At 52.4% G+C, this 26872-nt stretch overlaps 1 protein-coding gene across 3 annotated transcripts in view; it reads left to right on the top strand.

Moving 5' to 3' along the window:
- Positions 1-199: 199 nt before the first annotated feature.
- Positions 200-26872, top strand: part of MAPKAPK3 (MAPK activated protein kinase 3) — a 37945-nt gene continuing 11272 nt past the window's right edge. The window contains exons 1-6 of one of the 3 annotated variants that reach the window (XM_010347099.2): positions 200-335; positions 626-896; positions 22396-22535; positions 23758-23822; positions 24294-24373; positions 26506-26629. In XM_010347099.2, coding sequence (XP_010345401.1) covers positions 678-896; positions 22396-22535; positions 23758-23822; positions 24294-24373; positions 26506-26629 — 628 coding nt within the window. In that variant the 5' untranslated portion in view covers positions 200-335; positions 626-677. Of the gene's footprint in view, positions 336-625; positions 897-921; positions 1376-22395; positions 22536-23757; positions 23823-24293; positions 24374-26505; positions 26630-26872 lie in introns of those variants that run through there. The other 2 variants (XM_003936617.3, XM_074403781.1) reach the window with 2 other exon arrangements.

Raw genomic sequence — 26872 nt, 5'->3', positions numbered from 1 at the left:
GTCTCCCTTGGTGTCCCTGGAAACCGAGGAAGTTACCGGTTTCCAGGGACACCAAGAAACTGGTGTCTGTTTCTTCCCGGTTCCCCTCGGGAAGCCACGCCTCCGATTTTGTTCCGGCTCAGGGGCGGGACTCGGGTCCCGCCTGGCCCTTTAAGGCGGACCTAGCGGGGCCCCAAGTTGGGATGACGCGCGGGGAGCTAGGGGTGGAGTGGGGGGGGGAGGTCACGTGGGCGCCGGCAGCGCGACTCTCCGCCCTGGGCGCTCCACGGCCGCCAGCTCCCGCGACCGCCCTCCCTGCCCCTCGCTGGTGCCTCAGCAAGGTGGGTTGCCGCCAGGTAAGCCCTGGCCAGGTACGCCTTCCCCGGCCCCCTCTGCGACCTCCTACGGGGTCCTCATGGCCATTGGGCGCTCGGCCCCTTCCCTTCTTGACACGTGCCCGGGCGGTACTCTCTCTTGTATCCGGCGGCGCGACCACCGCCCCCTGCTGCACGTCTGTACTCTCCTCAGGCGTTCGTCCCGCACTCCCAGCTTGCCCCGGGCCGGCAGCCCAGCCTGGTTCAGAAGCTCCAAGGCTGGGGTGTGTTGGAAAAATCTGGGCGGGACTCACTCTTCCCCTTTCCCCCAGGTGCCACTAGAAGCACCAGGCTGGGGCCGCCTCTGAGCGCCCCGCGGGGGCCATGGATGGCGAAACAGCAGAGGAGCAGGAGGGCCCTGTGCCCCTACCAGTTGCACCCGGCGGACCCGGCTTGGGCGGTGCTCCGGGGGGGCGGCGGGAGCCCAAGAAGTACGCAGTGACCGACGACTACAAGTTGTCCAAGCAGGTGCTGGGCCTTGGTGTGAACGGCAAGGTGCTGGAGTGCTTCCATCGGCTCACTGGGCAGAAGTGTGCTCTGAAGGTCAGTAAGCCTTCACTGAGGCCTGGGGTGTCCTGGAGGGACCCCACTCTTGACTCTGGGGTTCTGGCTGCAGGCCTAAAGGAGGTCTCTTGTTCAGCTTGGCTGCCCCTTCCATGTGAAGCTTCTCTGACTGGAATGGATCTGTTCCCTTTGCCGGAAGCTGAGACCCCACCAAGGCTTGGGGTGGGGCTGCTTCTTCCTTGTGGCCCCTGCCTGTCTGGGCTGGAGTGGTGTGAGCCTCCCAGGGCTGGCCAAAGGACAAGGCTGATGCCTATTGCAACTGTGGAGCCTCAGGAGGCTGCTGATGGACTCCTGATGAGTCGCTGGTCCTGTGTTGAAAGAGACAAACCCTGCTCCAACCCATCCCTGGTTCCTGGGCAGAAGATGGGCCAGCCATCTAACCACCTCAGCCTATAGGCCCCCTGGAGACCTGGCCCGCTGATATAGGTGGCATAGTGGGGGTGGTGAGGATGCTACAGGTGGGTACCTGGTTCTGGCTTAAGGAATACAGTTCTGGGCCTAGGGCCACAACCCATACCCAGAATCCCTTGAATCTGTCATCTCTGGGGTCTTTACTCATCTGTGGCTTATGCCAATGGCCACCTAGAGAGGTAGAGCATGGCAGGGATAGTGGCTCCTGGAGGCTAAAAGTACAGCAAAGGCTCTTCTCATTTTACAGAAATTTAAATTATGAGTCCAAGTGCAGAGTCCTCTAGATATGGCTGATAGGTATCCTGTGTTTGCCGGTTTCATGACCTTGGGTGATATTCTAGACTCTTGAAGCTAGCCTTCTATGTCTAATCACAGGGAAAGATAAGGATTTGTTGTGAACTTGAAATGAGATTATTCATGTAAAGCACTTGGCACGGGACCTGTTACCTGTACGGGTCTGGAGAGGTTACAGGATTTATTTAAGGCACATGAGCTTTCCAGAGTCTCAGGAATGGGATTCTCTGAGTGTTTTAGGGAAAAAGTGGCTTTTCTGAGGGCAGGTGGACATAAGGGGATGAGGAATGAGAGTTTTCATCCTCCTCTGGGCACCATTTAGCCCTTCCACCTGTGCTAGGATTGAGGGCAGTCTGGGTGGGTGAAGCCAGAGAACCACTCCTCAATACCAAGGCTTTGGCCCCATGGGCCAAGACTGAGCTCTGACCGGTCCCTGTGGTGTCTAGATGCTGTGGGTGAGTCAGGGATCGGGTGGGAGGCTAGAATTTGTGGCTTCATACAGTGCCAGCTTTAAGTAAGGGTAGACTTAACCCCTTCCCCATAGATGCTTTGTCTGATGAGTGACTTGGGGGAACTTCTGACTGCAAGAACTTCCACAGCACCTCATCAGTGGTCTCCTTGTTCTGGACTGGAAATTGGGTCAGGCCTGGAGTGGGTTTCCCTCTGTACCCCTTTATGGGTGAGCATGGCTGGGGCTACTAGCTTGGGACCTTCAGGATCTGGCCCTAAATTGGCCCTCAAAGGGGACATGGATTAGATGGGCTACCACTCCAGGAGCCCTGGTGACCAAGCCTAGAAGTCCCTACCCAGCTAAGTAGACATTTATTACCTTCCAATATTGGGCTAGCAGAACCTTTGTTATACACATTTTACCTGTCCTGTGAGTGCTAGCTGTGGCTATGAGGAAGGAGGTGGCACCTCCCCACTTATAGCTTCTGCCCATTGCCCAGGAGGGCCAGGACCTAGGGACCTTAGTACATGGGCAGGCCTGGGCCTAGGAAGCTTAGCCAGCTCATGACGGGTCACAGACCTCTCCTTGCATCTACCTAGCCTTCTCCCCACAGCTGCCCCAGTTCAGCCTAGGCAACAGTGGTGGGCTCTGTGTCTTTCTGCCTCCCTGGTTACCAGGTTATTAGGCTGGCCTTTCCTCATCTTAAAACCTGAACTTGTTCAGGCCATCTCTGCCCTTTTGTCTCATGCTCATCTTCTTGGCTCTGTTGCCCAAGATGGCAGATAGTGCTTAACAGGATGCCTGAAACGCGGCAAGCACTCATAAAACAGGAAGAGCTGTGGCCACTGTCCCTGTAACTGTTGCTATTCTGTGGAGGCCCTAGATGAGCAGGTCCCTCCCTCCCAGGGAGCTGGGCCTCTTCCGCTTTCCCTTAGCTCCTGACCACCTGCTTGGTTCCTCTTGGCCTCAGTCATACTCAGTGGCTCCCTCCCAAGGCCACCTTCTGCTGCCAGTGCAGCCATTCTACTCCATTCTACCCCAAGCACTCATTGCTGTCCTCTTGGCAGGAACTGGAGGACTGCCTTTCTTGGAGAGGGTGTATGGGCCAGGCAGTCCTCCAGTTTCTGTTCCTCCTGCTGACCTCTTGCTTGTGCCCTCTCCCAGGCTTAACTAGTTAATTAGCACCCTTCAGCTTTACCTCTAACTGGGCACAGCCCTGCAGATTTGTCACACATCAGTTACCCCACCACATCCAAGACCCAACCCTCAAACTTTATCACATATGTGAAAATTGGGACCCAAAGTAAGTCACATGGCTTGAAGTGGGGGGTGTAGCAGAAGCCAGAATTTTCTCCCTCCCTGACTTCCTGTCCAGCCCTCTTGTGGTTTTGGCCTCTTAACAGGCAGAAGTGACCATGACACTTAGAATCTCTAAATAAAAGCAATAGGCTGGATGTGATGGCTCGTGCCTGTAGTCCCAGCACTTTGGGAGGCCAAGGTAGGAGGATCACTTGAATCCAGGAGTTTAAGACCAGTCCTGGCAACATAGTAAGACCTCCATGTCTATAAAAATTTAAAAATTAGGACTGGGTACGGTGGCTTATGCTTGTAATCCCAGCACTGTGGGAGGCCAAGGGGGCGCCGATTACTTAAGGTTCAGAGTTTGAGCCCAGCCTGGCCAACATGGAGAAACCCCATCTTTACTAAAAATACAAAAATTAGCTGGACACAGTGGTTGGTGCCTGTAATCCCAGTTACTGAGAGGAGGCTGAGGCAGGAGAATCTCTTGCACCTGGGAGGTGGAAGTCACAGTGAGCTGAGATCATGGCACTGTACTCCAGCCTGGGTGACAGAGTAAGACTCTGTCTCAAAAATAAATAAATAAATAAATAAATAAAAATTAGCCAGATGTGGTGGCACATGCCTGTAGTCCCAGCTGCTCAGGAGGCTGAAGTGGGAAGATTGCTCGAGCCTAGGAGTTTGAGGCTGCAGTGAGCTCTGGTCATACCACTGTACTCCAGCCTGGGTGACAGAGTGAGACCCTATCTCAAAAAGAAAGAAAGAAAAGTAATAAAAGGTTTTATGGAGACATAATGGGGTCTGCAGGTAGGGTCTTCTTTCCTGCCCCTGTGTTCTAGACTGTAGGGCTGGCAGCCCTTCCCCTCTGACCCCTAAAGCATGTTGGAACCTCCTCTGGGCTCCTAGTGCCCTCTTCGTCCCTTGTTTGTTAAGGAAAGTGGAATGGTAGGGTGGTGGATCCACATATCCAGGAGACCCCTGCAGAGTCCTCTGGGTCAAGTCTTTGTAGCAAGCATCTTCTTTCTGGTTCCCGGGATCTGGGGAGGTTGCTGGGGCTGCCATCTCTGGGACAGTTTCCTTTCCCTTGATGCCAGATGGCTGCCGGGACCCAGGCTGCTCTGCATGTGGTATCTCAGTGATGCCTCAAAGCACAACACAGAAGAGGACATATTTCTCCTGACAGATGGGAAAGTAAACTCTGGAGACCCTGAGGAGAGGATCTCACAGGGATTTGAGGTTACACAGGGATTTGGGGATTTGGCTGTATAGTTCTGAGCCTCTAATTGTGGCATTCGAAGCCTCTGCAGTCCAGCCCACCTTCTTCTACCTTAGGTGACATCTTTCCTTCTCCAGCACTGAGGAATTTCTTCCCATCTGTCAAGACTCAGTCCCAGTGTCACCTCTTCTAGGAAGCTGCCCAGAGTTCCTGGCTTTGGGGCAATGGAATATTTTTTGACTCCTAAAGCCATAATAACCCCCTTTGATTCAAATCTCCCGTACAGTACCTGGGCCCAAAAGCTGGCATATATCAGGGACTCATGAATGCTTATGAAAATAACCAGGCTCTGACCTCTCTGAGCTTTGGAAGGAGCATCAAGAGCTGGACTTTTTCTAGGTTGCTCTTTCTCCACAGGAGAGAGGTTCTTTGATTCCAGCTCAGAGATAAGCCACAGAGAAATGCTATTTCTCTTCTTCTAAGGTCTGGGAATTCACAGTGGAATCTAACAGTTCCACTGCCCCAAAAGACCTCTTGGGGAATTCCTGGGAGAAAGGAAATGCCCATTCATGAGACCATTTCTGCCCTCTGCCTGCTGTCCAGGCTGCACCTCTGAGTAGGCAGAGGGACTCTGTATAACCAGAATGCCGAAAGGCCATAGAACGTAATGGATGCAGAGACTGGGAAGCAGTGGATCTGGAGCCCAGTATCCTGGATGCCTCACCCTCCCTAGGGGGATGGTGCCCACTGCTCCATGGGTGAGGCTGGCCTGTTGGGGCTGGTGCTGTCGAGCTGGATTTGAAGCCGGGTGAAGCTGCCAGGCAGGCCAGGCCCTTTTTCATTTGGCAGCCACCAACTCCTCACCTACCATCTCCAGACTGGTCAGATCAGCCTCCACAGGGCCACTTGTTAGAGGCAACAAATCGGGAGGCACCAGGTGGGACTGGCAGCCATGTATAACAGAGTCCCTGGAAATAGTTTCACTGCCCTCTGAGTTCTCCCAACACTGCTCCTTACCTGGAAGAAAAGAATCTGAGGAGCTGGAGTATTAACTGCCAGGGATGGGCAATTTGCTTTTTCATGGGGATCCTGAGGAGGGCATCAAACCCTACAAAATGCAAATAGTGGAATTTTAGGCAGAAGTTGATTGTTCCGACTTGCTTCATACCATGCCTGGCTGGCCTTGCTTCCTGTTTTCGAAGCTGCGCTCCCAGCCTTCTCTCAGGATCACCTCCACTGGGGCTTCTAGGATCTTTTCCCATCCTATCTAGGAGCTGATGTCAGCTCTCCAGGCTTCAGGCCTTGGTGCCGTGGATCCTGATACCCACATAAATGGCTAACAGTTTTTCAGAGCATTCTGCCTGGCAGGCCCTGTCCACAGTGCACAACAATGCACAGCATGAGTTATCTAACTCTTATCACTCCTATTATATGGATGAGGTTCAGAGGTCAACAACTTGCCCAAAGTGCACAACTAGTGGGAAGGAGGGCTGAGATGCGAGCCTAGGCAGTTTGATGCCAGAGTCCTAGCAGCTAAGTCATCTCTCTCCTCATGCAAGTCTATGGGAACATGGGAGGGTCTCTGAGACTTGACCCTTGGAAGGATGTTGGCATTGTCCTCTCTGGCTCTACTGGGAGCCCTGGCAGCCCCAGCTGGGCCCTGAGTGATGCTGCCAGTGTCTGCCTACATCTGCCCAGTTCTCCTTACTGTATGGAACTCTATGCCAGTGATTGGACAGGTGGCAGTCCCATGAGGCCAGCACACAAGGACCATGATGTTTGCAGAGGCCACCTCAGAAAGGTTGTGTACCTTTTCCCAGGCCTTGTGAGTCTCAGACAAGTGCAGCCAAGCAAAGCCCAGAGCACCGTGGGCAGGAAGTCAGACTGGTGAGTGGGTGAGTGGAAACTCTATCTGGGCTGGGCCAGCTAGGAGAGGCTTCCTGGAAGCGGTTGCCAGTTTAATCCAGACCTCTGGTTTGAGAAGGATGTGGATGACAGAGGAAGGCAGTGTGTGTGTGTGTGTGTGTGTGTGTGTGTGTGTGTGTGTGTGTGTATTTAGACACTCAGTATCTGCTGGGGAGTACCAGTTTCCTGCTCGCAGACCTGTGTTCTGGCAGGATGCGGTTGACCTCAATAGGGCCAGTGTCAAAGTCCTGACAAAGCCTGGGAAGCTGAGGAAGGACCAGAGGAATCTGTAAAGGAAGAGGCATTTGTGTAGGGCCTTGAAGGGTAGAGCACTATTGCTGAGGGTGCTGCAGGGACTTCTGGGTCACCTGGGCTGTTGTTCAGACTGTATGGGAAGGACCCAGTTTTCATTACAAGTCTGTTATATCTCTTCTGAGCTTCACACTTGAGGAAGTGGAGTTAGATTCCTCATCTTCCTCTACTGGGGACATCATTATGAGAGACCCCTGTGTGAAGGCAGTGGTTGGAACATCTGGCTCTGTAAGCCCCCAACCTCCCTTGGCTCCAGGTTGCCATGTCTAATGGTGAAGTCCCAGGCAAGAGCTGAGGACATCCTTAGGTGAGAGGGGCATTCCAAGCATAGCTGTGCCCTGAGAGTACACACTGAGCACTTCCTGGAGAGCTGGCTCTGCTGCTCACAGGACAGTGAGACCATAGCTCCCGCGAGTGCTGGGGTTTTCCCAGGAGAACTTTAGTTCTAATGCTCTCCCTCCATCTATTTGCGATCTTGTGTGGTCCCAGATGAGAGGCCCCACCTGGGGTTGAGAGAGGACCAGAGCTCTGGGCTTAAAATCCTTTCTGCCACATTCTTCCCAAGTGACTTCGGACAAAAGGTAGTTTCATAATCCTTTGCAAAACCATCATCTTTGTGGCGTAGTTGAACCCTGGGTTTGAATATGTGGCGGAGGGTAGGATCTAGTTTCGGTGACTGTTACTATCCCTGCGTTCATGCTGTGAGACAACACAGGCCAGCAGACACTCTCAGACGGCAGGGCTCTCATTTGGGGTGGCCTGGGTGCATTTGTTGGTGAAACGTTATTGCTCTTTATGAGGACTCACTTGGGTTCTTCCTGCACCTGGGGAAACCAGCCCCTTGAGGGACAGGAAAGAATGGTGTGCAGGGAGCTCTGGGTCCCGGCTCCTCCCCACCCTCCTGCCCTTTTGGAACTAAGTGGATTAGGCCTTGTGCAATTGTGATTAAAATCCTGCTGTGTGGGAACTGTGGAGGTTTTGCTTAGAGCAGGAACATGAGGCTCCTGTTCAGGGAGCGAGGAGCCTCAGGAGGCCCTTTCAGCACTGGACAGGTGGGAGATGCTGAAAAGATTGCTTTTGTTATTGAGGCGGGTTTGGGGTTAGGATTGCCTTTTTCTTTAGACTAGGTCTTTGTCTTTGCTGCCTTCTCCTCGTGGCACTAGCGATCTTCCTGTCCTCTGCCTGCTCGTCCCTCTCATTTCTCCTTTTCACCTGTTCTTCCTGCTGTCGCTCTGTACCCCTCTCCTGGGCCTTACCAGTCTGCCTGTCTCATGTGTTTCAGGCCTGAAGGCCTCTTCTCTGTAGCCTGGAAGGCTGAGGGCAGGTGGAGGACAGAGCAGGGTCAGGTCAGGTGCTGAGGATTCATCCTGGTCAACCTGCAGCTCACTCCCCCACCGCCACCCCAGGGGAGGGTGGGGGCTGGGCAGGAAGAAGGAGTGCTTGCTATACCCATGCCACTCACAGTGTCCCCTCCTCCTGCCCGCCTTGAGCAGGTGTCAGCAGCCTTGGCAGTCAAAACAGTGGAGTCAGTAGTTCTTGGGCTGAGCTGTAATCTGAGAAGGTCCCCTACCACCAACCCCATGGCTTGTGGGACGTCAGCTTCAGCTGCAGTCTCTGCTGTTGGGTCTCCTTTTACAGTCCAATGGTCTGAGACTTTTGCTTGGGACAATGGTGTAGAACCAGGCATAGTGTGACCCCCAAACGTTCCTTGGCCACAGTCAGGGATGGATGGGGCTGAGATGTGACCTGAGTCAAGAGTCTCAGAGTCAGCCAGAGGAGCTGGCGGGAGTCTGGGAGGGCTAAGATGTGAGGTGTAACCTGCTTCCATTTTACAGAGGGCAGAACTGAGTGTGAGCTGCACCTGGCTAGCTGGGGTGAACACTCCAGACTTTCTAGCCAGCACCCTGCACCTGACCACCCTTACCCTGCTAAGGCTCAGAGGCTACATTCAGGGGTCTGAGGGACCAGGACCTTGAGCTGCCACACTCGTTGTCCCATTCCTAAGGGTTCAGCCTCCACAAGGGACCCATAGCTCATCCATAGATGCTCATTTAACATTATAGCCCCCTTCTCAGGATGTGGCAGAGGGACCAGCAGGTGCTCTCTGTGCTCCCTGGCAGGCAACAGCACAGAGGACGGGGGGATGGCAATAAAGGCACCCACTTGCTGAGCACCTCCTACATGCCAGGCACAAACATGGCAGAATCAGAATGGGCTATCAACCCCATGTCATGGATGCAGAGACTGAGGTTCAGAAAGGCAGAGTAACTCACCCAGGGTCACATAGTAGGGACATGGCCCTGTGCTGGAACCCAGGCTTGGCTCTCAGCCATTCTTCCCTGTGTGCCGGCTCCACTGGGGATCAGGAGCCACAGTCTGCTCATTTGTAAAATGAGGGCCTGGGCCAGGAGCAGTGGCTCACACCTATAATCCCAACACTTTGGGAGGGCAAGGCGGGTGGATCACCTGAGGTCAGGATTTTGAGACCAGCCTGGTCAACATGGTGAAACCCCATCTTTACTAAAAACAAAAATAATTAGCCAGGCGTGGTGGCACACACCTGTAATACCAGCTACTTGGGAGGCTGAGGCAGAAGAATCATTTGAATCCGGGAGGTGGAGGTTGCAGTGAGCTGAGATTGCTTCATTGCATTCCAGCCTGGGTGACAAGAGCAAAACTCTGTCTAAAAAAAATAAAGAAAAGAGGGCCTGGGTGTTCTGCTTAGCCAGGGCCTTCCTTTTGGCTGTGAAGACATGTTAGGTGGTCAGTGACCATGGGCAGTGCCAGGGAAGCAGGTAGGTTGGGGGCCTGCCTTGCCCACTGTTGGGGCAGCTCTTGCAAGTGGATAGCATGGAGACTGATCAGAGGGTGTCCCACCATGCTTCTCCCATGCTAGTCAGCAAATGGTGTTGTCAGAGGGAACCATCAGGGGCTGTATTCTGCCAGGGACAGGAGTTCTGGGGGTTATGACTCAGGTTCGGGACCCCTTCCGCTGTACTTCATGGCCTAATTAAGTGCTTGAGTCAGGCTGAGCCAGCACCAGGGTGTGTCCTTACCCTAGGCAGGCCCAGGAGACTGGGAGTGAGTGAGTCACTGCAGCTATTCCCATGGCAGTAACAAGCAGTGTCCCTCAGAGCTGCCAGGCCCCTAGAGGGGGGGGCCTGGTCCCCTAGAGGGCAGGGCCTTCTCCTCTACCTCACAGATATGGCTCCACAGTGTGATCAGAGACTAGGGAAGCCTTCCGGGAGCTGGCTGGGTGTTGATGCCTTGGGACCATCTGGCTGAACTTAAGCAGGAGGGGATAGGGGCCAGGGACCGAGGGAAACTAGAAGCCTGGACAGCCAGTGCCCCTGCCACTTTTAGAAGGAGTCTGAGGAGAGAGATGGTTGCCTGTGCTCACCCAGGCCTGTATGGGGAGCTGCAGAGATGTGCATGAAGCCAAAGGATGAGGGAGAGATGCTGAGCAGATACGAGGTAGAAGGTCAGTGTGGGAGGTGGGGATGGAAGGTTCCCTAGGGCCTCTGTGCCATGCCTCTGGGGGTAAGCCCGTGCATCTTTCCACACCCACTTCTGATTCCTTTGTCATCTCTGTGATGTCTCCTCCAGGCAAGAGACCAGCTGTCATTCTTCTGAAAGCTAGAGGATGTTGGTTCCCCTCTCTCCAGAGCTGGCTAGAGGCATGGCCTGCTGGGTGCTTCAGCAGGGGTCACCTAGGCATGACCTCACTTGCCGTGGCCACCCCCAGCTAGGGAGGGTGGCACGGTCCTTTGTAACCCTGTGCCAGCTATGTGAGCATCACTGCTACACAATTGGCCAGTTGGGAGCACATATTTCATGGCCGGTGAGGGGTCTCTTCACGAAGAGAGACCGCTGATGGGACATTATTTATGAGATTACAATAAAACACTTGCGTTAGCTAAAATGTTCCAGTCTTATGATGAAAAAGTCCTATTTTTACACTGTCATAGAAGAAATAGAACCAGGGTAAAGTTTCACAGATTATGTAGCTGATTTGATACAAAAATTCCTTTTTCCTCTTTGAAGTTAAAGGAAGATACCAGAACCTGGATCTTCTGAGTGTATACTCAAGGGGCTGATAAGTGGTCTCTGCAGCCTTCCCCAGCCCTCTGTGGGAAGCCTGTGGGCAGAATGCTGGGATCCCACACCTGTCAGGGGCAGAGGGAGTATTGATCCTGCCACTTTCTTGCTGTAGAACCTCTGGGGGAGGGAAGGAAACCATAGCTGTCTCTGGGCCTCTTTCTCCACCTGTAACATAGGTGCCATGTGGGAGGAGAGTGGGTGTTCAGTTCACATATCCAAGCCAGGGCTCAGGAAAGTGAAGGGACTGGCCAGGGCCACATACTTTGCAGGAGGGACATTGTTCAAAAGGCTATTCAGAGTTGTAAGGGGTATAAAGGTGTCTGCTACCTGGGAGAGTCGGGGATTGCCACAAAGAAGTGAGGATGGGTCCCCTCCTGTAGTTGGCCAAGCCTGAGAGCTGGGTGAGTTCCCTGGTGTGGGTCTCTGTCCTTTCAGCCATGGTTCCCATTCCCCAAAGTCCTTCCCCTGAGATCAGCCACCCTTTCCCCACCCTGGAGGGTCAGCTCCTTCCTTACTGAGACTTTCACAGCAAAACAGGATTCATAAACTCAAGATTCTTGGTCTACCTTTGAAAAGCCAAGTCTGGCACTGCCCTGCTGAGAATCTGAGACCATTTTTTGTGACCTGCTGGATTGGAGGGGTTCTGCCTCCCCTGGGTTCCCAAGGCTGCACCTAGCTTTCTCTGAGTTCTGGGAAACAGGGAAGGAGGAGTGTAAGACCATTTCAGGAAGACCCAGGGGAATCCTGAAACCAGGAGTCCTCAAGCAAACCTGGAAACCAATTTTACCTGTGCCGTCGTGGCCCCTCAATACCTTCAGTGTGCACCTGACACTGCGTTTGTCTGAGCTCTTTGCATGTGCTCTCATCCCCTCCTCATGGCTCCCTGGGATCAGGAGTGTTAGCACCATCCCCACTTTCCAGATTGGCCCATCAGGCTCAGAAAGGCTGAATGGCCTGCTCAAGGCCACAGGAGAGTTGGGGATAGACTTGGCTTCTGCATCCAGGTCTGTCTGACCTGGACCCCTGTGGCCGCAGCTGGTCCTGCTGTGCTTGGTCCCTGGTCTGGGGCACTGGGACCCCCAGCCCACCCCAGCAAGCACTCACGTTCCCACTGTTCTTGCCTCTTCCTGCCTGGGAGCCTCACTCAGGTTCCTCTTTCTAGAAGCATTTCCTTTCACTCTTCCCATCCCCCAGTCTAGGCATTTCAGCCTTTGTTTCCAGGTTGTCTGGGGCTGGCAGGAAGCAGATCGACCGAGGCCATCAAAATTTAGTAAATCAGAGGAATCTTGTCTTCCTAAGACTCGATGATTTCAAAATTTGTGTTAGCTTCAGCATCAGCAGAGCTTCCTGGGAAGACACTAGACTCAGAACCTTAGCTCCTCCCTCCCCTCCCAGGACTCTGGTGGGAAGTAGTCAGATGGAGGTTCCCAGCCTGTCAGCTGCCACCCTGTCCCGCGTCAGGTGTCCTGGCCTTGGCCCAGAAGGGGAGTGATTGTTTGGGGGTCCTCCTTCCTCATGAGTTCCCTGAGAAGGGGCTGGCCCTTCCCATCTTGCATATTCTGCCAGGACTGGTTCTGGAAAGAAAGGAGAAGGGAAGGGAAGGAGCCAAGACCAGTTTTCCCAGATGTACATGTCCTTGTTCATCAAGCATCGCTGTCTACTCATCCATAGACCTCCAAATGCTTGAGGACAGAGTGCCCATGGCAGCATTCCCAGTCCCAGCCCAGGCCCGCCCCCCAAGACAGGGCCAGTTTGCAGCAGTTGGGAGGGTATCTGTACATGGGCAGGCCTCCTTGGGGATGAAAGTTGAATCCTGGCTCCCAAAGAACGCTGACTCAGAGGTGGCCATGTGCAAACCATGTGACCCAGAGAATCTGCAAAGCCTCCCTGACCCCCAGTTTCCTCATCTGAAAATGGTGGCTAAAAATGTAGTTGTTGAAGGGCAAGAGCTAATGGGTGTGACATGCCTGGTACAGGGCAGGGCTCCATGAACAGCTGCCATTGTTGTAACAGCCACCAAACAGCAGGGCCTGGTCCAGACCAGGGGCGTGGGCCAAGCTCTCTGAAGGAGTGGTGAGGCCTTCTCGGTTTGTTTTCCCCAGGCCGGTGTCCTGGGAATGAGTGCCTACTCCAAGCCTTGAAGCTGCATGGAAAAGGGGTGAAGCAGCTGTCACATGGTCCCCACTGCAGGGGACAGGTCCGGGTTCAAGTCTTGACTCTCACTACCCAGCTGTGTGACTTTGGGCAAGTCATTTATCCTCCCAGAGGGACATTTCCCCATGGGTAGAAGGGTGCTGCTGATGCTTGTTGGGATATGGTGAGCACTGTATGAGGTGCCAGTACTGGGCCTCAGCACAGTACTGGCCCAGCACCAGAGACAGGCTGTTGTCATGTAGGGAGTGCTAATCCTGCCTGACTCCACCATTCCCTCAGCACCCAGGTGGGGCCTGGACATTTGGGGTCAGTGGTATCACATGAGCCGCCCCCCTCTCTGGAACCGAGCCTTTGAGGAGGAAAGATAGATGGACAGGGTGAGACAGAGGACAGGATGTGGTCAGAACTTAATGAAGCGAGGTCTCATCTGGCAGGAGGCCAACTCATCCATAGCTGCAAAATTGGTTCCATTAGCTCCTTTAATGAGCTATGAAAGCTGGGAAAATGAGTGTGTGAGAGAATAATGGCACATGTCTGCAGCTCTGATTTGAAACTGTGTCTACAAAGTTAGATAGGACACTACTAGCTCTCCAAATAGCACTGGTGCCCTTGGGGGAAGGGAGAGGGAGGACATGGTGGGGGGCAGCAGTGGGGCTCTGGGATTGTAAGGAAGATACTGAGGCCTTAAGAAGGAAAAGCCTGCTTTGGAACTTTGCATTCAGGGTCAGTCCCATCCTGACATCTTCCTCCCAGAGCAGAGGCTGAGGCTGTGACCCACTGAGTGGGCAAAGCAGCCTGCAAGGGTCACACTGGCTGGCAGGGCCGAGCGTGTTAATGGCCTGCACAGGTGCCAGCAGCGCTGGCAGGGGTTTCAACAACTGGCTGTAAAATGAATTCTGCTATTCCAGTGGTGTCTTATATCATTTGAGATGTGATCTCCTTGGGAAATAATCCCAAATAATCATACAACTGGGAGCTGGGGGAGATCTTAGAGATGGCTGACTTGAAGACTTGTCAAGGAGGGAGTGTGGTAGGTTCAGAGTGCTTTGTCTTATTCATGGCCTGTTTCTGTAAGAATAGGGGTTCCCCACAATGAAACTAAATTTCCCTATAACATTCTCCACAGTTCTGCTGCCTGAGATTTGGTGTTGGGCACGTGCTACTGCTATTTAATCTTCAGCATCCTGGCCTGCCTTTGCCTGAGGCTGGGATGAGACCCTTAGGTGGGAGAGAAGGTGTTGAAAGACATGCTGGTCCCTGCTGCTCCTCTCCTCTCTGTCCTCCGGCACAAAACAAAGCTGGAATCCCAAGAAAATAAAGGTCTGGTGATGTTATTCCAGCACTCCTGGCCCACGTGCCAGGCGATAGCTGAGGCCCATGTGCTGGCTTCAGTCTTCATGGGGAAATCCATATTAGATATGTTCATTTGAGTCTGTCTGTATCTTTTGCAAAATTGCTGTTGAAAGTGTTGCCAGAGGGTTTTCTCCCATATAAGGTTTGATGTGAAATCCCTTTTGGAATTTCGTCTTAGAAAATGTTCAGTGAATGTCTGTGCTCCTCCTCATGGGGTAATAAAAGCAGCAGAGCCTAACTGGTTCCCTTCTTTGCCAAGACCTCCAGGAAGCTCAGAATTAAAACTTGTCCTCATTTATAGTTATGAACTTAGATGGGTTTCTGGTGCATTTTATTGTTCTCTTCATGCTAAAGAGAATCTGCTGTCTTTGTTTTATTTGGCTTCTGTCTTGTTTTAGAATTGTAAAATGTCTGAAAATACTGTTGTTAGTAAGCAGGGCTTGTAGAAATAATGGGGCTTGGAGGCCCTCAAGGGATGGTGAGAGGAACTAGATCCCTGGCCTCCAGGAGGAAGTTCCCTTTCCGGTAGGGCTGATGTCTCTCATATTGTGAGTTATCAGAAAAGCCAGAACTTCAGCTTCTTAATTTATTACTGCCTCTTTGATGGGAGAGATAAGTCATCTCTCTTACCCCAGAAAGAGTGGGTGTTCTGGCAGAGGCCACAGAGCAACATAGCCAGGGCTGCAGGTTAATTGGCCAGGGGTATGGAAGTTGGGGTTTGGCTGCAGGGGGTGGTGGGCAAACTGCTTGTCCAGGCTGGTTGCCTTGGCACTTCCTGTATGTGAGGGATAGATGGAGATACTGTGGGCACTTTTACTTGAGAAGAGCCCAGCGCTGGGGTGAGCTGAATGGGGCCATCCATGTGTCCTTCCTGGGTGAGGAGGTGGCTGGAGGAGGGTGTTGGAGACTGGTTTCCAAGAGTCACTGCAGACATCCCAGCTTTGTTTGGTCTCTAGGACGACAGAGTGCTTTTCTAGTTTTGAGTAACAAGAAGTGTTAGGCTCTGCCATGAAGATGGGGTCCCAGTGGGAGAGAAGGTACGAATGGAGGCATCTGGGCTTGGTCACCTTCTTGCACAAGGCTGTCCCAAGTTGAGATGTGGCAATAAGACCCCCCAGTGTTTCTTAAGCAGCTCTCTGTGGTCAGTTCTCTGCTAGGTACTTTGGAGAAGTAGAGAATATTAGAGAAACAAATGGACAGATGGATTAATCCTGGTCTCTGCAAGTTCAAAGTCAACATTGCAGAGACGGGAGACACACATATGCCCATGGGCCCACACACCCATCCCCATACACCCATGAACACACCCCTACACATGGATGTATGCATGTATGCACACACTGATGTTCCCACACACACGCACGCCCCCACATACCCTCCTCGTACCCCTACATATGCACACACCCACGCACCGATGCACACATTTATTTCAGAACAAGCTTCCTGAGTCTTTTGCAAGCTGTGGATTTGGCTGGTGCCTCTCCAACTTGGGGCCACCCCCTCCTCTCATCTCCCCTCAGGGAGGGCTTGTCTGGGTTCTCTCTCAAAAGTCCTGTTCTCCTTCCTCCTCCAGTCTTACCATCCTGCAGCCAGGTGGCCACAGGGCAATGACTTCATTCTCCCCAGCCTGTGTTTCCTCAATCTGTAAATTGGAGCTAATGGTTCCCACCCTGCTTGCCTCACAGGGTGGCACCAAGCATTCTCATGAGATAAGGGACAGCACAGTGTTTTGTAAACTGCAAATTGTTTTTCAAACAGGCAAATGATGCTGTTGTTTTCCCATCTATGGAACTCAAGAAGTCCTCCACCCACAAATAAGCCCTGTCCTTGGGTGAGAAGGGACATAGTGTGGCAATAGTGAGGGACCTGGCCTGTTCTGAGGCCCCCACATCCTACCTGGTGATGCTAGAGGGGTGCGGGCCCTTCTGCTCTCAAATTTTGCTGGGGCTCACTAGCTGGTGAAGTCAGTAGGGCTCTTGGCCTTCTGGCTGCTGGCTCTGGGGGCAAGAGAGAAAATTTGACAAAGGAGGATGAGGGGAAAAGGAGGAAGTGAAAACCAGTACATCAAAACTGGAGGCCTGAGGTTACTCATTAAAGGAAACGTCATCTCAAATTCAATGCTCATTGAGCTTCAGGGGGGACTCACACCTCAGGCGCACAGTCAGGAATCCCCTTCCTCAGGAAGAAGCCCGGTTTCTGCCTCACAGGGTGTGTGTCTGTGTGTGTGTGAGAGTGTGTCTGTGTGCACCTATTAAACACTAGCTGGAGCTGTGGAACTGCCCAAGTGCCATCACAGACCCTCCAGCTCTGGTGGACCCCTGGGGAGCTCAGGGAACATAGGAGAGGAGGAGGCAAGGGTGGGGGTCTGTTGGGTTGTCAGAAGTCCCCTCCTATCTTCTTCTTCTTCTTCTTCTTCTTCTTTTTTTTTTTTTTTTTTTGTTTAAGTCAGAGTCTCACTTTCTCACCCAGGCTGAAGTGCAATGGTAAGATCTTGGCTCACTGCAACTTTTACCTCCCAGGTTCAAGCAATTCTGCCTCAGCCTCCCAAGTAGCTGGAATTACAGCTGCCTGCCACCACACCCAGCTAATTTTTTGTATTTTTAGTAGAGATGTGGTTTTGACATGTTGGCCAGCCTGGTCTCAAATTCCTGACCACAGGTGATCCTCCCCTCTTGACCTATCAAAGTGTTAGAACTACAGGCGTGAGCCACTGTGCCCAGCCCCCTCCTATCTTCTTGTCGTCCCAGCTGTGACTGGGAACCATGACATCATTGCCTATTCCAGGTAGCCCCGAGTGGGCTTAAGCATGTGGATATGGAGTCCATGGGGACCCAGAGGCCCTCCATGGGGGCAGTGATGTGGGAGTGGGACTATGGTAGGCACTTTGCAAGGAACCCCTCTCTAGAAGTCCCCCTTGTTGCTCTCTTCTCTTCCCTACTCTGTATAGCCTAAGCCCTACAGCTTAACATTGGGGAAATAGAGGCCTAGAGAGGAAAAGGGACTGGCCTAAGGTCATACTGAGAATAGGGATAGAGTCTGGGCCTCCTGTGTCCTGACTCTGTGCTCATTCTCATGCCTGGGAAGATGGAGCTCTTACCTTTTGTGAAGAATAGTGTGGAGTCATGTACCTATGTGAAGGAGGCCAACTTGCAGCAATTCCTTGTGGACTGGAGTAGTCATGGTTTGGGCTCCCTGGAAGTGGAGGTAAAGCCTGGTTCAACATAGAGGGTAGGTGAGGTACAGGCTGCCCATTGGCAGCAAGGAGAAAGTTTGGCCAGGTTGTCATGTCTCCCATTTGTTGAACCTCACTAGGGCCTCCTCAGTTTAATCTTATCTTATCCTCATGATGGGTTGTGAGAGTTTTTTCCCCTCATCCTTACTCTATAGATTTATTAAATCTACAAATATTGACAGGTACAGTGGCTCACACCTGTAGTCTCAGCATTTCAGAAGCCAAGGCAGGAGGATGGCTTGAGCCTAGGAGTTTGAGACCAGCCTAGGCAACATGATAAAACCCATCTGTACAAAAAAAAAAAAAAAAAAAATTAGCCAGGCATGGTGGCATGCACCTTTGGTCCCAACTACTTGGGAGGCTGAGGTGGGAGAATCGCATGAGCCTAGGAGATCGAGGCTGTAATGAGCTATGATTGTGTCACTGCACTCCAGCCTGGGTGACACAGCAAGACTATGTCTCAAAAAAAAAAAAAGTCTACAACTATAACCTGAGTCAGTGCTCTGCACCAGGCCCTGTGCCCCAGTATTAGGACCTCGAGGTGGCCAGGCAGACTGGCCCTGCCCTGTGGGCCCACAGTCTGATCAGGGAGGCTGCTGGTGTCGGCCTGGCTGGGGGATCAGCCATGTGATTTGAGGCCAGTTGCTTCCCCTCTCTGTGCCTCAATTTCTTATCCAAAAAGTGGTGACAATTAAGTCCTTTCCTCCTAATATTTATGAAGTACCCCAAACAGAGCCAGGCACGTTGGAAGTACAATATCTGTACGTGTGTGTTTACTTAAAGAGTTATCAAAGGAACAAGCTAATTGCAGGTTGTGAGCAAGTGCTGCACAGGAAGTGAAAAGGGCGATGATGTGAGAGCTTTCTGGGGAGCTAGGAATGTTTTCTGTCTTGATGGAAGTTTGGGTCCCTAGGGTGTATGCAATCATGAAAACTCATTGAATTGGACCCTTGAGACCTGTACATTCTACTATATGCCAATTACACCTCAGTAAACAAAGGACATATTGAAAGAAAGAAAAACAAATGATGAAGAGAGAGTGAAGGACTCTTGAGGTCCCTTTTAGACAGGGTGGTTAGGGAGGGCTTCTGAGAGGAGGTGACATTGAGGGGAGGTCTGGAGGAGGAGAAGGCTTTGGCTATGGGGAAGGGCGATGAGAAAACTGAGGATCTAGGAGGTTTGGGGCTATGTTCAGGGTCAACTCAAGGGGTCAGGAGAGACAGCTCAGGGATTTCTTGGCAGCTGGACCTGGGTGGGTCCAGGCTGAGGGCTCTGGCTCCTGTGCTCTGCAGAGACACCACTGGGGCATTTGTTATATTTTCCGGGGACAGCCCTCCCTGCACCCCATGCCTATTTTCAGGGCTTTGGCACTTGTAGAAGGACTATTTTAATCCATGTGGGAAATGGGTTCCTAAATATGGACTGAGTGGGGCAGGAAGCCACGAGAGGCTCCAGCTCAGGGCAGCTCCATCTGCCCCCCCTACCTCAGTGAAGCACAGGCTGCAGGCCCAGGCTGGAAGGCTCTCTGGCCCCTCCTTGGCCATCTACCGCCCTCCCTCCCTCTCTCCCTCTCACTGGCCCCATCTCCCTCCAGTCCCAGGCCCCTTCCTCACATCCTTTGCTGGGGAGCCCAGTGTTTCCTGCCAGGCTCCAGCCAGGGACCCCAAGTGAACCTGACCCTCCTCTGCCCTCAAGCTACTTCCAAGCTGGTAGGAGGAACAGAGGCAAAAACAGTAAGAAAGGTGTTGGGAGGACTTTCCAGAGAGAGACAGAAAGAGAGAGAGAGAGAGAGAGAGAGAGAGAGAGAGAGAGAGAGAGAGAGAGAAGAGAGAGAGAGAGAGAGAGAGAGAGAGAGAGATCTGAATTGAGCCATGAAGTTTTCTCAAAAAGAGAGAGTTAACCCAATGGAGAAGATGAGGCAAGAATGCACATGACAGGAACCAGCACAGGCACAGACACAGAGACCTGAGCGAGGAAGGCCTGTTTGGGAACAGCACATGTATTTTTCAGGCCAGAACAGTGATTTTGGCTCAGAGGTGGCAGGAAGTGAAGTGGGAAAAAAGGCAAGTCCTGCATGCTAGGGGAAGAGGTGGCATTTATCTGGAAGATGTGAGGGCGTGTCTGTGGCCACAAGTAGATTAAAGTCCTAAGGGGAGAGGCCAGGGCTGAGGACCTCACTGAAAGCATTCCAGCTGTGAACTTGGGCTTTTAAGAGAGAGGAGGAGGACTCTGGTGTGGGAGTGAGATGCCACAAGGCGGGCAGTGAGGAGAGGGTGTGGGAGCCAGCCTAGGAGGCCTTACAGGAAGATGGTCAGGTCAGGCTTGGGAGGAGGGGACTTGGCAGAGGGAGGGGGAGGAGGCAAAGAAGGAAGCAGGTACAGGGAGGGAGGATGGTGCATCTTGTCTCCTGTGGCTGAGGACTGGGGTACTCCAAGCTAGAGCCTCCCCAGGACATGGTGGAGGTGAGTGGGGGCTTTCTGGGCCCAGTGTTGAGCAGGAAGCTGGTGATTGGGAATTGTATGGGCACCAACCTGAGGGGTATTCTGGCAGGCAAGGGCAGTGTGAGCAAGGGTCCATGGTGTGCAGGCAGGAGCATCTGCCCGCAGCAGCCTTGACACATACAAGGGAGCCTGCTCTGGGTAAAGGAGCAGGGGCACAGAGCTGCTAGAGGGCTTATCCAGCCCCTGACTCTCTGCATTCCATGCACTATCTGTATTCCCAGGCTAGGGTTGAGGGGAGCAGCTCCAGAAAAGGAGGGACAGCCAGGGGCAGCAGGCTTGAGAAACCACTGTCTGCCTCTCTGGGATATTGCCCTGCCCTAGTTTACCTTTATGTAGAGAGTGTGGCCCCAGAGCCTGCCCCACACAGTGCCCTGTGTAAATTGGCCTGGCTCTCCCAAAGAAGAAATTAAGACTGGGGTCACAGGGTCCTACAAGTGCTGAGCGGGGGTGATCCGAGCCCTGGTCTTTTTTTTTTTTTGAGACGGAGTTTCACTTTTGTTACCCAGGCCGGAGTGCAATGGCGCGATCTCGGCTCACCACAACCTCCGCCTCCTGGGTTCAGGCAATTCTCCTGCCTCAGCCTCCTGAGTAGCTGGGATTACAGGCACGCGCCACCATGCCCAGCTAATTTTTGCATTTTTAGTAGAGACGGGGTTTCACCATGTTGACCAGGATGGTCTCGATCTCTTGACCTCGTGATCCACCCGCCTTGGCCTCCCAAAGTGCTGGGATTACAGGCTTGAGCCACCGCGCCCGGCCCGAGCCCTGGTCTTGAACATCAGCCCTGGTCCCCAGCCCTCTTCCATTAGGAAACACAATGTCACTGGCTGGGCCTTGAGTGAGCAACCCTTCTGTGGGTGTCTTGTCCCTGCTGTCCCCATTCTGGGCCAATTCCTCCTGCATGTTGACTTCTCCTTCTCCCCCTACAGCAGAGCCACTGGGCGGCCTTGTTCATTCCTGGTGCTGGTTGGCAGCCACAGTCCAGGGCTGAACTAACCTGAGCAAGGATCCTGATGCCTGCCCACCGGATGCTTGCCTTGCTGGGATGCACCCTTGGGGATGACTTTTCTATTACTCCATTTTACAGAGTTGTGGGCTGCAGCTTGGAGCTGTGAATGTTTGCCTGAGGTCACACCGAGTCATTGGAGGAATTCAATCCCAAAGCCACATCTCACACTACTCGGCTGTCATCTCCCTCAACTAGGGTCCTCCCTGCCCCCAGTCTCTACCTCTGGGTCCTCACCATTGGTCTGTAAGCATGGGATAAGGGTAGAGGCTGGGCAGCAAGGTCACCTTGAGATGGCCCCACCTCTCTTACGGTGGGATGACATTGTCGCCCTGATACTGCATAGCAGCTCCCAGGCAGGCTACAAAGTTACCTTGGAAGCTGGGGACTGACTGGGCGGTCATGACCAAGCAACTCATTTTAGAAGCACTTTTCTTGGTAGTGACAGTTTTGTTCTCACGCCCACTCCTGGAGAATTTGAAATCTTAATTACCTTCGCCCCTGCAGGAGTGTGGCCTTGTCTCCCTCCACTCTGGGCCAGTTTCTTTGTGGGAGCTAGATTGACAGACACAGGCCTCAACCCCTCCTGCAGGAAGTCTTCCTTCCCACTCCAGCACTCTGCTGGTCATGCTGAGGTGTATGGAGCAGATTTGTGTGTTAGTGCACCCTCTCCCCTCCCCAGCCTTTCCCCAGCACCTTCTACTTTGTTTGTCACAGATGTGCTGGGTGAGAATCACAAGGGAAGCATCAAGGGCTTACTATGTACCAGGTGCCATCCTGTACAATTTACATGTACAGTTTCCAACCCTAGCCTGTGAAACAGAACAACTCTGTCATTTTCACTATAAAAATGAGGCTTAAGGGATGTGTGGTCCCTCGCTTGGGGTCTTATGGCTGCTATGTGATTTGAGTGGGTTATAAAATCCACTCAATTTCCATTTTATTTGCTGCCCCTGAGAAGGGAGGCAAGGGCTTCTTTGGCCTCTAAGTTCTTGAAGCAGTCAGCCACCTCCCAGTGACTCCTTGAACTACCTGCCAAGCTGCTTGAGCCCAGGACTGACCCTCAAGTCCAGAGGCTCATTGGACCACAAGTCAAGGAAACCTGGATTTGAATTCTCATTTTGCTCCTTATAAGCTGTGTGACCTGGGGCAGGTCACAGGCCTCAGAGCTTATATGTCTTTGTCTGCAAAGTGAGGGTAGAGGGCTCTGAGCCTGATGCTTTCTATGCCCGCCTACCCACAGCTCCTGTATGATAGCCCCAAGGCCCGGCAGGAGGTGGACCATCACTGGCAGGCCTCTGGTGGCCCCCACATTGTCCGCATCCTGGATGTGTATGAGAACATGCACCACGGCAAGCGCTGTCTCCTCATCATCATGGAATGGTATGCTGGCCCACCTTGTCTCCACACCCCCTTGGCAGCCCTGTGGCCCTAGGCTCCCTGCCATGCTTTTAGAGACTTTCTTTGTTTTTCAGGTAGCAGATCTGGGTGACTCTCTAGCCCTTGAGGGTTAATGGAGCAGGCAGCCACAGGCCCTGCCTGTGGATATATGGAGTTGGCTGTGAGAACATTCCTTCAAGGGTGGGGAAGAAACCATAGGGGTTAATATGGCCTCCCTGGGTGTGATTTCCACCCTGTGAGGAGGACTGGAAGAGCTGTTAGAGAAGGCTCCCAATTCTTGAATGTGGATAGGTATGGGATTTGGGAAAGAACAGGACCCACACAGTTCCCTCAACTTTCTCTTCTTTTTACCTGGGTATGTGCTCTCATGGTCCTACTAGGATTTGGGTGCTTGGGGCCTAGAACCAGGAGCCAGCGGCCTTCTCCACTCTGGACTTATTCCTGTAACACCATGGCTCAGCACCAGCATTCCTTAGACTCTGGGCCCCCAGCTCCTCCCTGTCTGCCTTTCAAGTCCCCGCTTCCTGTACCGGTTAGCCAGTTCTTCAGATTTGGGGTTCAGATCCTGCCTCTGCTACCCACTAGCTGTGTGACCATGGGCAGCTCTTAACCTCTCTGAATCTCTGTAACTCGCATGAAGATGTGGGCAAGATCTTAATGTAGCCTTTACCCTGGGCTTGACTCCGTTCTAAGTGGCCCATGTGTATTTCATATTCAATCTTCATGACTATGGGTTTGGTGCTGTTATCCCTATTATACAAAAGAGACAGCTGAGGCACAGAGAGGTGAAAGAACCAGCCCAGGATCACACAGCAGTCCTCATAAAATGTGGATCCCAGGGCATTGCATACAATAGGTGCCCAGAGAACAGTGGCCATGATGACAATTAACGTTTCATACCACATATGGGAAACAGGGACTTGAAAGGGGTTGGGAGTACCCAAGGCCTTACAGTCAGGTAAGAGCAGTGCCACTGGGAACACACAGGCTTCTTGGCAGGGATCAGAGCCCACCACCCTCTTCTAGTTCTAAGAGTTCAGTTCAGCCCACCCAAGCTGACAAGCTGACAACCCACCATGTACCAGGTTCTCCAAGGGACAGGGAGGCTGACAGAGGCTGTTTAGTAGGGGAGGAGCAGAGTGGTAGGGCCTGAAATGCAATTTCCACCCCCTGCCCATCTCTGCTTATATCACCTCTTTTACAGCATGGAAGGTGGTGAGTTGTTCAGCAGGATTCAGGAGCGTGGCGACCAGGCTTTCACTGAGAGAGGTATGTGCATGTAGCTGGACCAGCAGGAGGATTCAGGGTGAGAGGTATGGACCAGAGAGTTGTGTATGATGCTGGGCAAGACCCTGTCCCTCTCTGTGCCTCAGTCTTCCCAACTGAACAAGAAAGGGTGGGACTCAATGTCCATCCCCACAAGGGACTCTCTGAGTCTGGGACACTTTGTTGAAGATGGACTCCGTGGCTTTGGGATGGAAGTGTTGCTTCGAGTTGAGCTGGGGAGAGGTAGCTTAGGACTGAGGAAAGAGGTTTAGATGGGTTGAGGGTATCGTTGGAGGAAACTGGGGTGTCTGGGGTGGGAGTCCAGGATAGAGATCCTGGGTAGCAGGAATGCTGTCACTGTCTTCTTGTCTTGTGCTGATCGGGTGCTAGACTGTGTCCGGGAGGGATGATAGGGTGAGAGCTTGACCTTTGACTGGCATCACTGACCCCCTCCTCCCCCATCTGTTTCTGCAGAAGCTGCAGAGATAATGCGGGATATCGGCACTGCCATCCAGTTTCTGCACAGCCATAACATCGCCCACCGAGATGTCAAGGTGAGGCTCCAGGATCCAGGTTGGGGGCCCAGGAAAGAGGATACTATCCCACTCCACAATCCCTGGTGGCAACCAGGACCCACTGGATGGAGGCTAGGCTTCATAGTCACATTCAAAGCCTCTGCTGTGTGTTCCAGACTGCTCTTCTCAGCCTCTTCTCTAGTTTCAGCATACTCATTCTGTTCTCACCAGATGGGTGTCCTTGTTTCCTTCAAACACTGAGTAATCCCAATAGTAATAAGAATAACTGAGTGCCTGCCTCAAGCCAGCAGGTTCTGACAAGCATCTCATTTCATTCTCACCCAGACTCGTGAGATAAATGCCATTACCCATTTTACAGATGAGAAAAACAAGGCTCAGAGAAAGATTAAGTGACTTGCCCAGGGCTCTGTTATTGCTGCACTGGGATTCATTCATTCATCTGTTTACTTGTTCAGCAAAAAATTTTGTGTACACACAATGTGCCAGGCCTCAGGCAGGGGCTGCCGGATGCTGTTGTTGTTGTTGTTGTTGTTGTTGTTGTTGTTGTTTAATGAGATGGAATCTCACTCTTACCCAGGCTGGAGTGCAGTGGTGTAATCTTGGTTCACTGCAGCTTCTGCCTCCTGGGTTAAAGTGATTCTTCTGCCTCAGCCTCCCAAATTGCTGGGACTATAGGTACACACTACCACAGCTGGCTAATTTTTGCATTTTTAGTAGAGATGGGGTTTCACCATGTTGGCCAGTATGGTCTTGAACTCCTGACCACAGGTGATCCGCTCGCCCACCTCAGCCTCCCAAAGTGTTGGGATTATAGGCGTGAGCCGCCGCGCCTGGCCCTGTTGGGGCTTTTGTGAAGTCGCAGCCATAGTTTTGACAGGTCAAGCCCTCTAATACCAGCATTTTGAGGGAAAGAAGCCATTTTCTGGGCACTGGAGGAAGGAAGAGAGGTAGTGCTAGTTGTTGGGCCACCTTCCAGTCTTGAAGCTGGAAGCTCAGCTCTCCAAATTTTCTATCCTGAGAGGACTGGGTCTTAGAGGTCATCTGGATCAGATGGGTGAAATGCAAACTGAGGCAGCTCTGCATGTACAACACACACATGCACGTGTACACATCAGCCTGTGTAAGCATAATCAGAGCAGAGTCAGTTCCTCCTGGGCCATCTGCCCCAAGCCTTGAACATTACCCTCCTTGGCTTATTTCTTCTTCATGCTGGACAGAGGCAAGCTGAGGATCCAGCTGCTGCATCAGGTCCTTCCTTTGGCTGAGTACCCCAAGCTGCACAGTTATTCTTTGATTCTGGATACATGTGGAGCCATAAACAGACATACCTTCTGAATCCTTGCTTTACTTGGACCCTGGCTTCTTTGATTTTCCCAAAGAGAGAAAAGCCTTCTGCAGAGGAGATTCCCTTGGATAAACTAAAACTGCTTTTCTGTTTTTATCACAATTGAGAAGGTCAGATCTTCTCAAATGGAACCTGAGAAATAGCTTCTATTGGTTCTAAATGACAGCTCTATCCGACACCCCATCCTTCTTCCCCAGCTCTGCTTGGGGGTCTTTTCTGCTTCTCTCCATGGGCCTACATCCTACCCATTCATTAAAAACCAGTTTCAGGGACAGACCTCCCCACTGCCCTCATCTGCCAGGCCCCGGGCTACTCCTGAGACACAGGAAGATTGCCTCCGTGCAGCTCCTGGGGTCTGAGCAACCCAGGCCTTCTCACCTGAGCAACTTCAGTGGGGCTGTCCTGCTGACCCTGTAAGCTTCACTCTAGGCTGGGTATGGGACATGTGCTTGGCAACACTGGCTTATGAGCAAGCTACCTTCTCCTAGCACCCTTGCTCTGGCATTTCATGGCAATGTCACCAACTCAGGATCAGAAGTTCCTGCCCCTAGGCTGTCTATGGCACTTGGTCATTAACAGCCTTAGCTGAACACCTGCCTTGGCTTTCCCTTTTGTGAATGAAGGTAGCACCTTGATTTTCTCTATATTTGGCCCATATTGGTGGGCAAGGCCCAGATCTTTTTATAAATGGACCTGGCTCCTTCTGTACTGGAATGGAGTTGGGGAGGCTGGCTGAAGATCACCTTGGGGCTTTGCCCCTGCCTGGTTCCTAACTCCAAACCAATGTTTTCTTTTCCTGGTCTAGCCTGAAAACCTGCTCTACACATCTAAGGAGAAAGACGCAGTACTTAAGCTCACCGATTTTGGCTTTGCTAAGGAGACCACCCAAAATGCCCTGCAGACACCCTGCTATACTCCCTATTATGTGGGTGAGTCCTTGGGACATGATTGGTAACTCCCCACCCCAACTTATACAGCTGTATTGTGGGGTAGCTAGTGGGTTGCAGAAACCAAAGGGTTAAAGCCCAGCAAGGAGGGAGGGGGAGAATTCTGTCTGCATGGAGGCGGGTGACGTGGGGGGCCGGAGGCTGCAAAAATATTCTCCCAAACTTCAGCTTCTGCTTTTGAAAATAGATCCAGGAAAATTCTGGCTGTGGCCTGTGAGCTGAATG

The sequence above is a fragment of the Saimiri boliviensis genome, chromosome 8 (assembly GCF_048565385.1).
Source record: "Saimiri boliviensis isolate mSaiBol1 chromosome 8, mSaiBol1.pri, whole genome shotgun sequence".
Lineage (NCBI taxonomy): Eukaryota > Metazoa > Chordata > Mammalia > Primates > Cebidae > Saimiri > Saimiri boliviensis.
The sequence above is the reverse complement of the archived record's forward strand: the minus strand, read 5'-3'. Positions and strand labels throughout refer to the sequence as shown.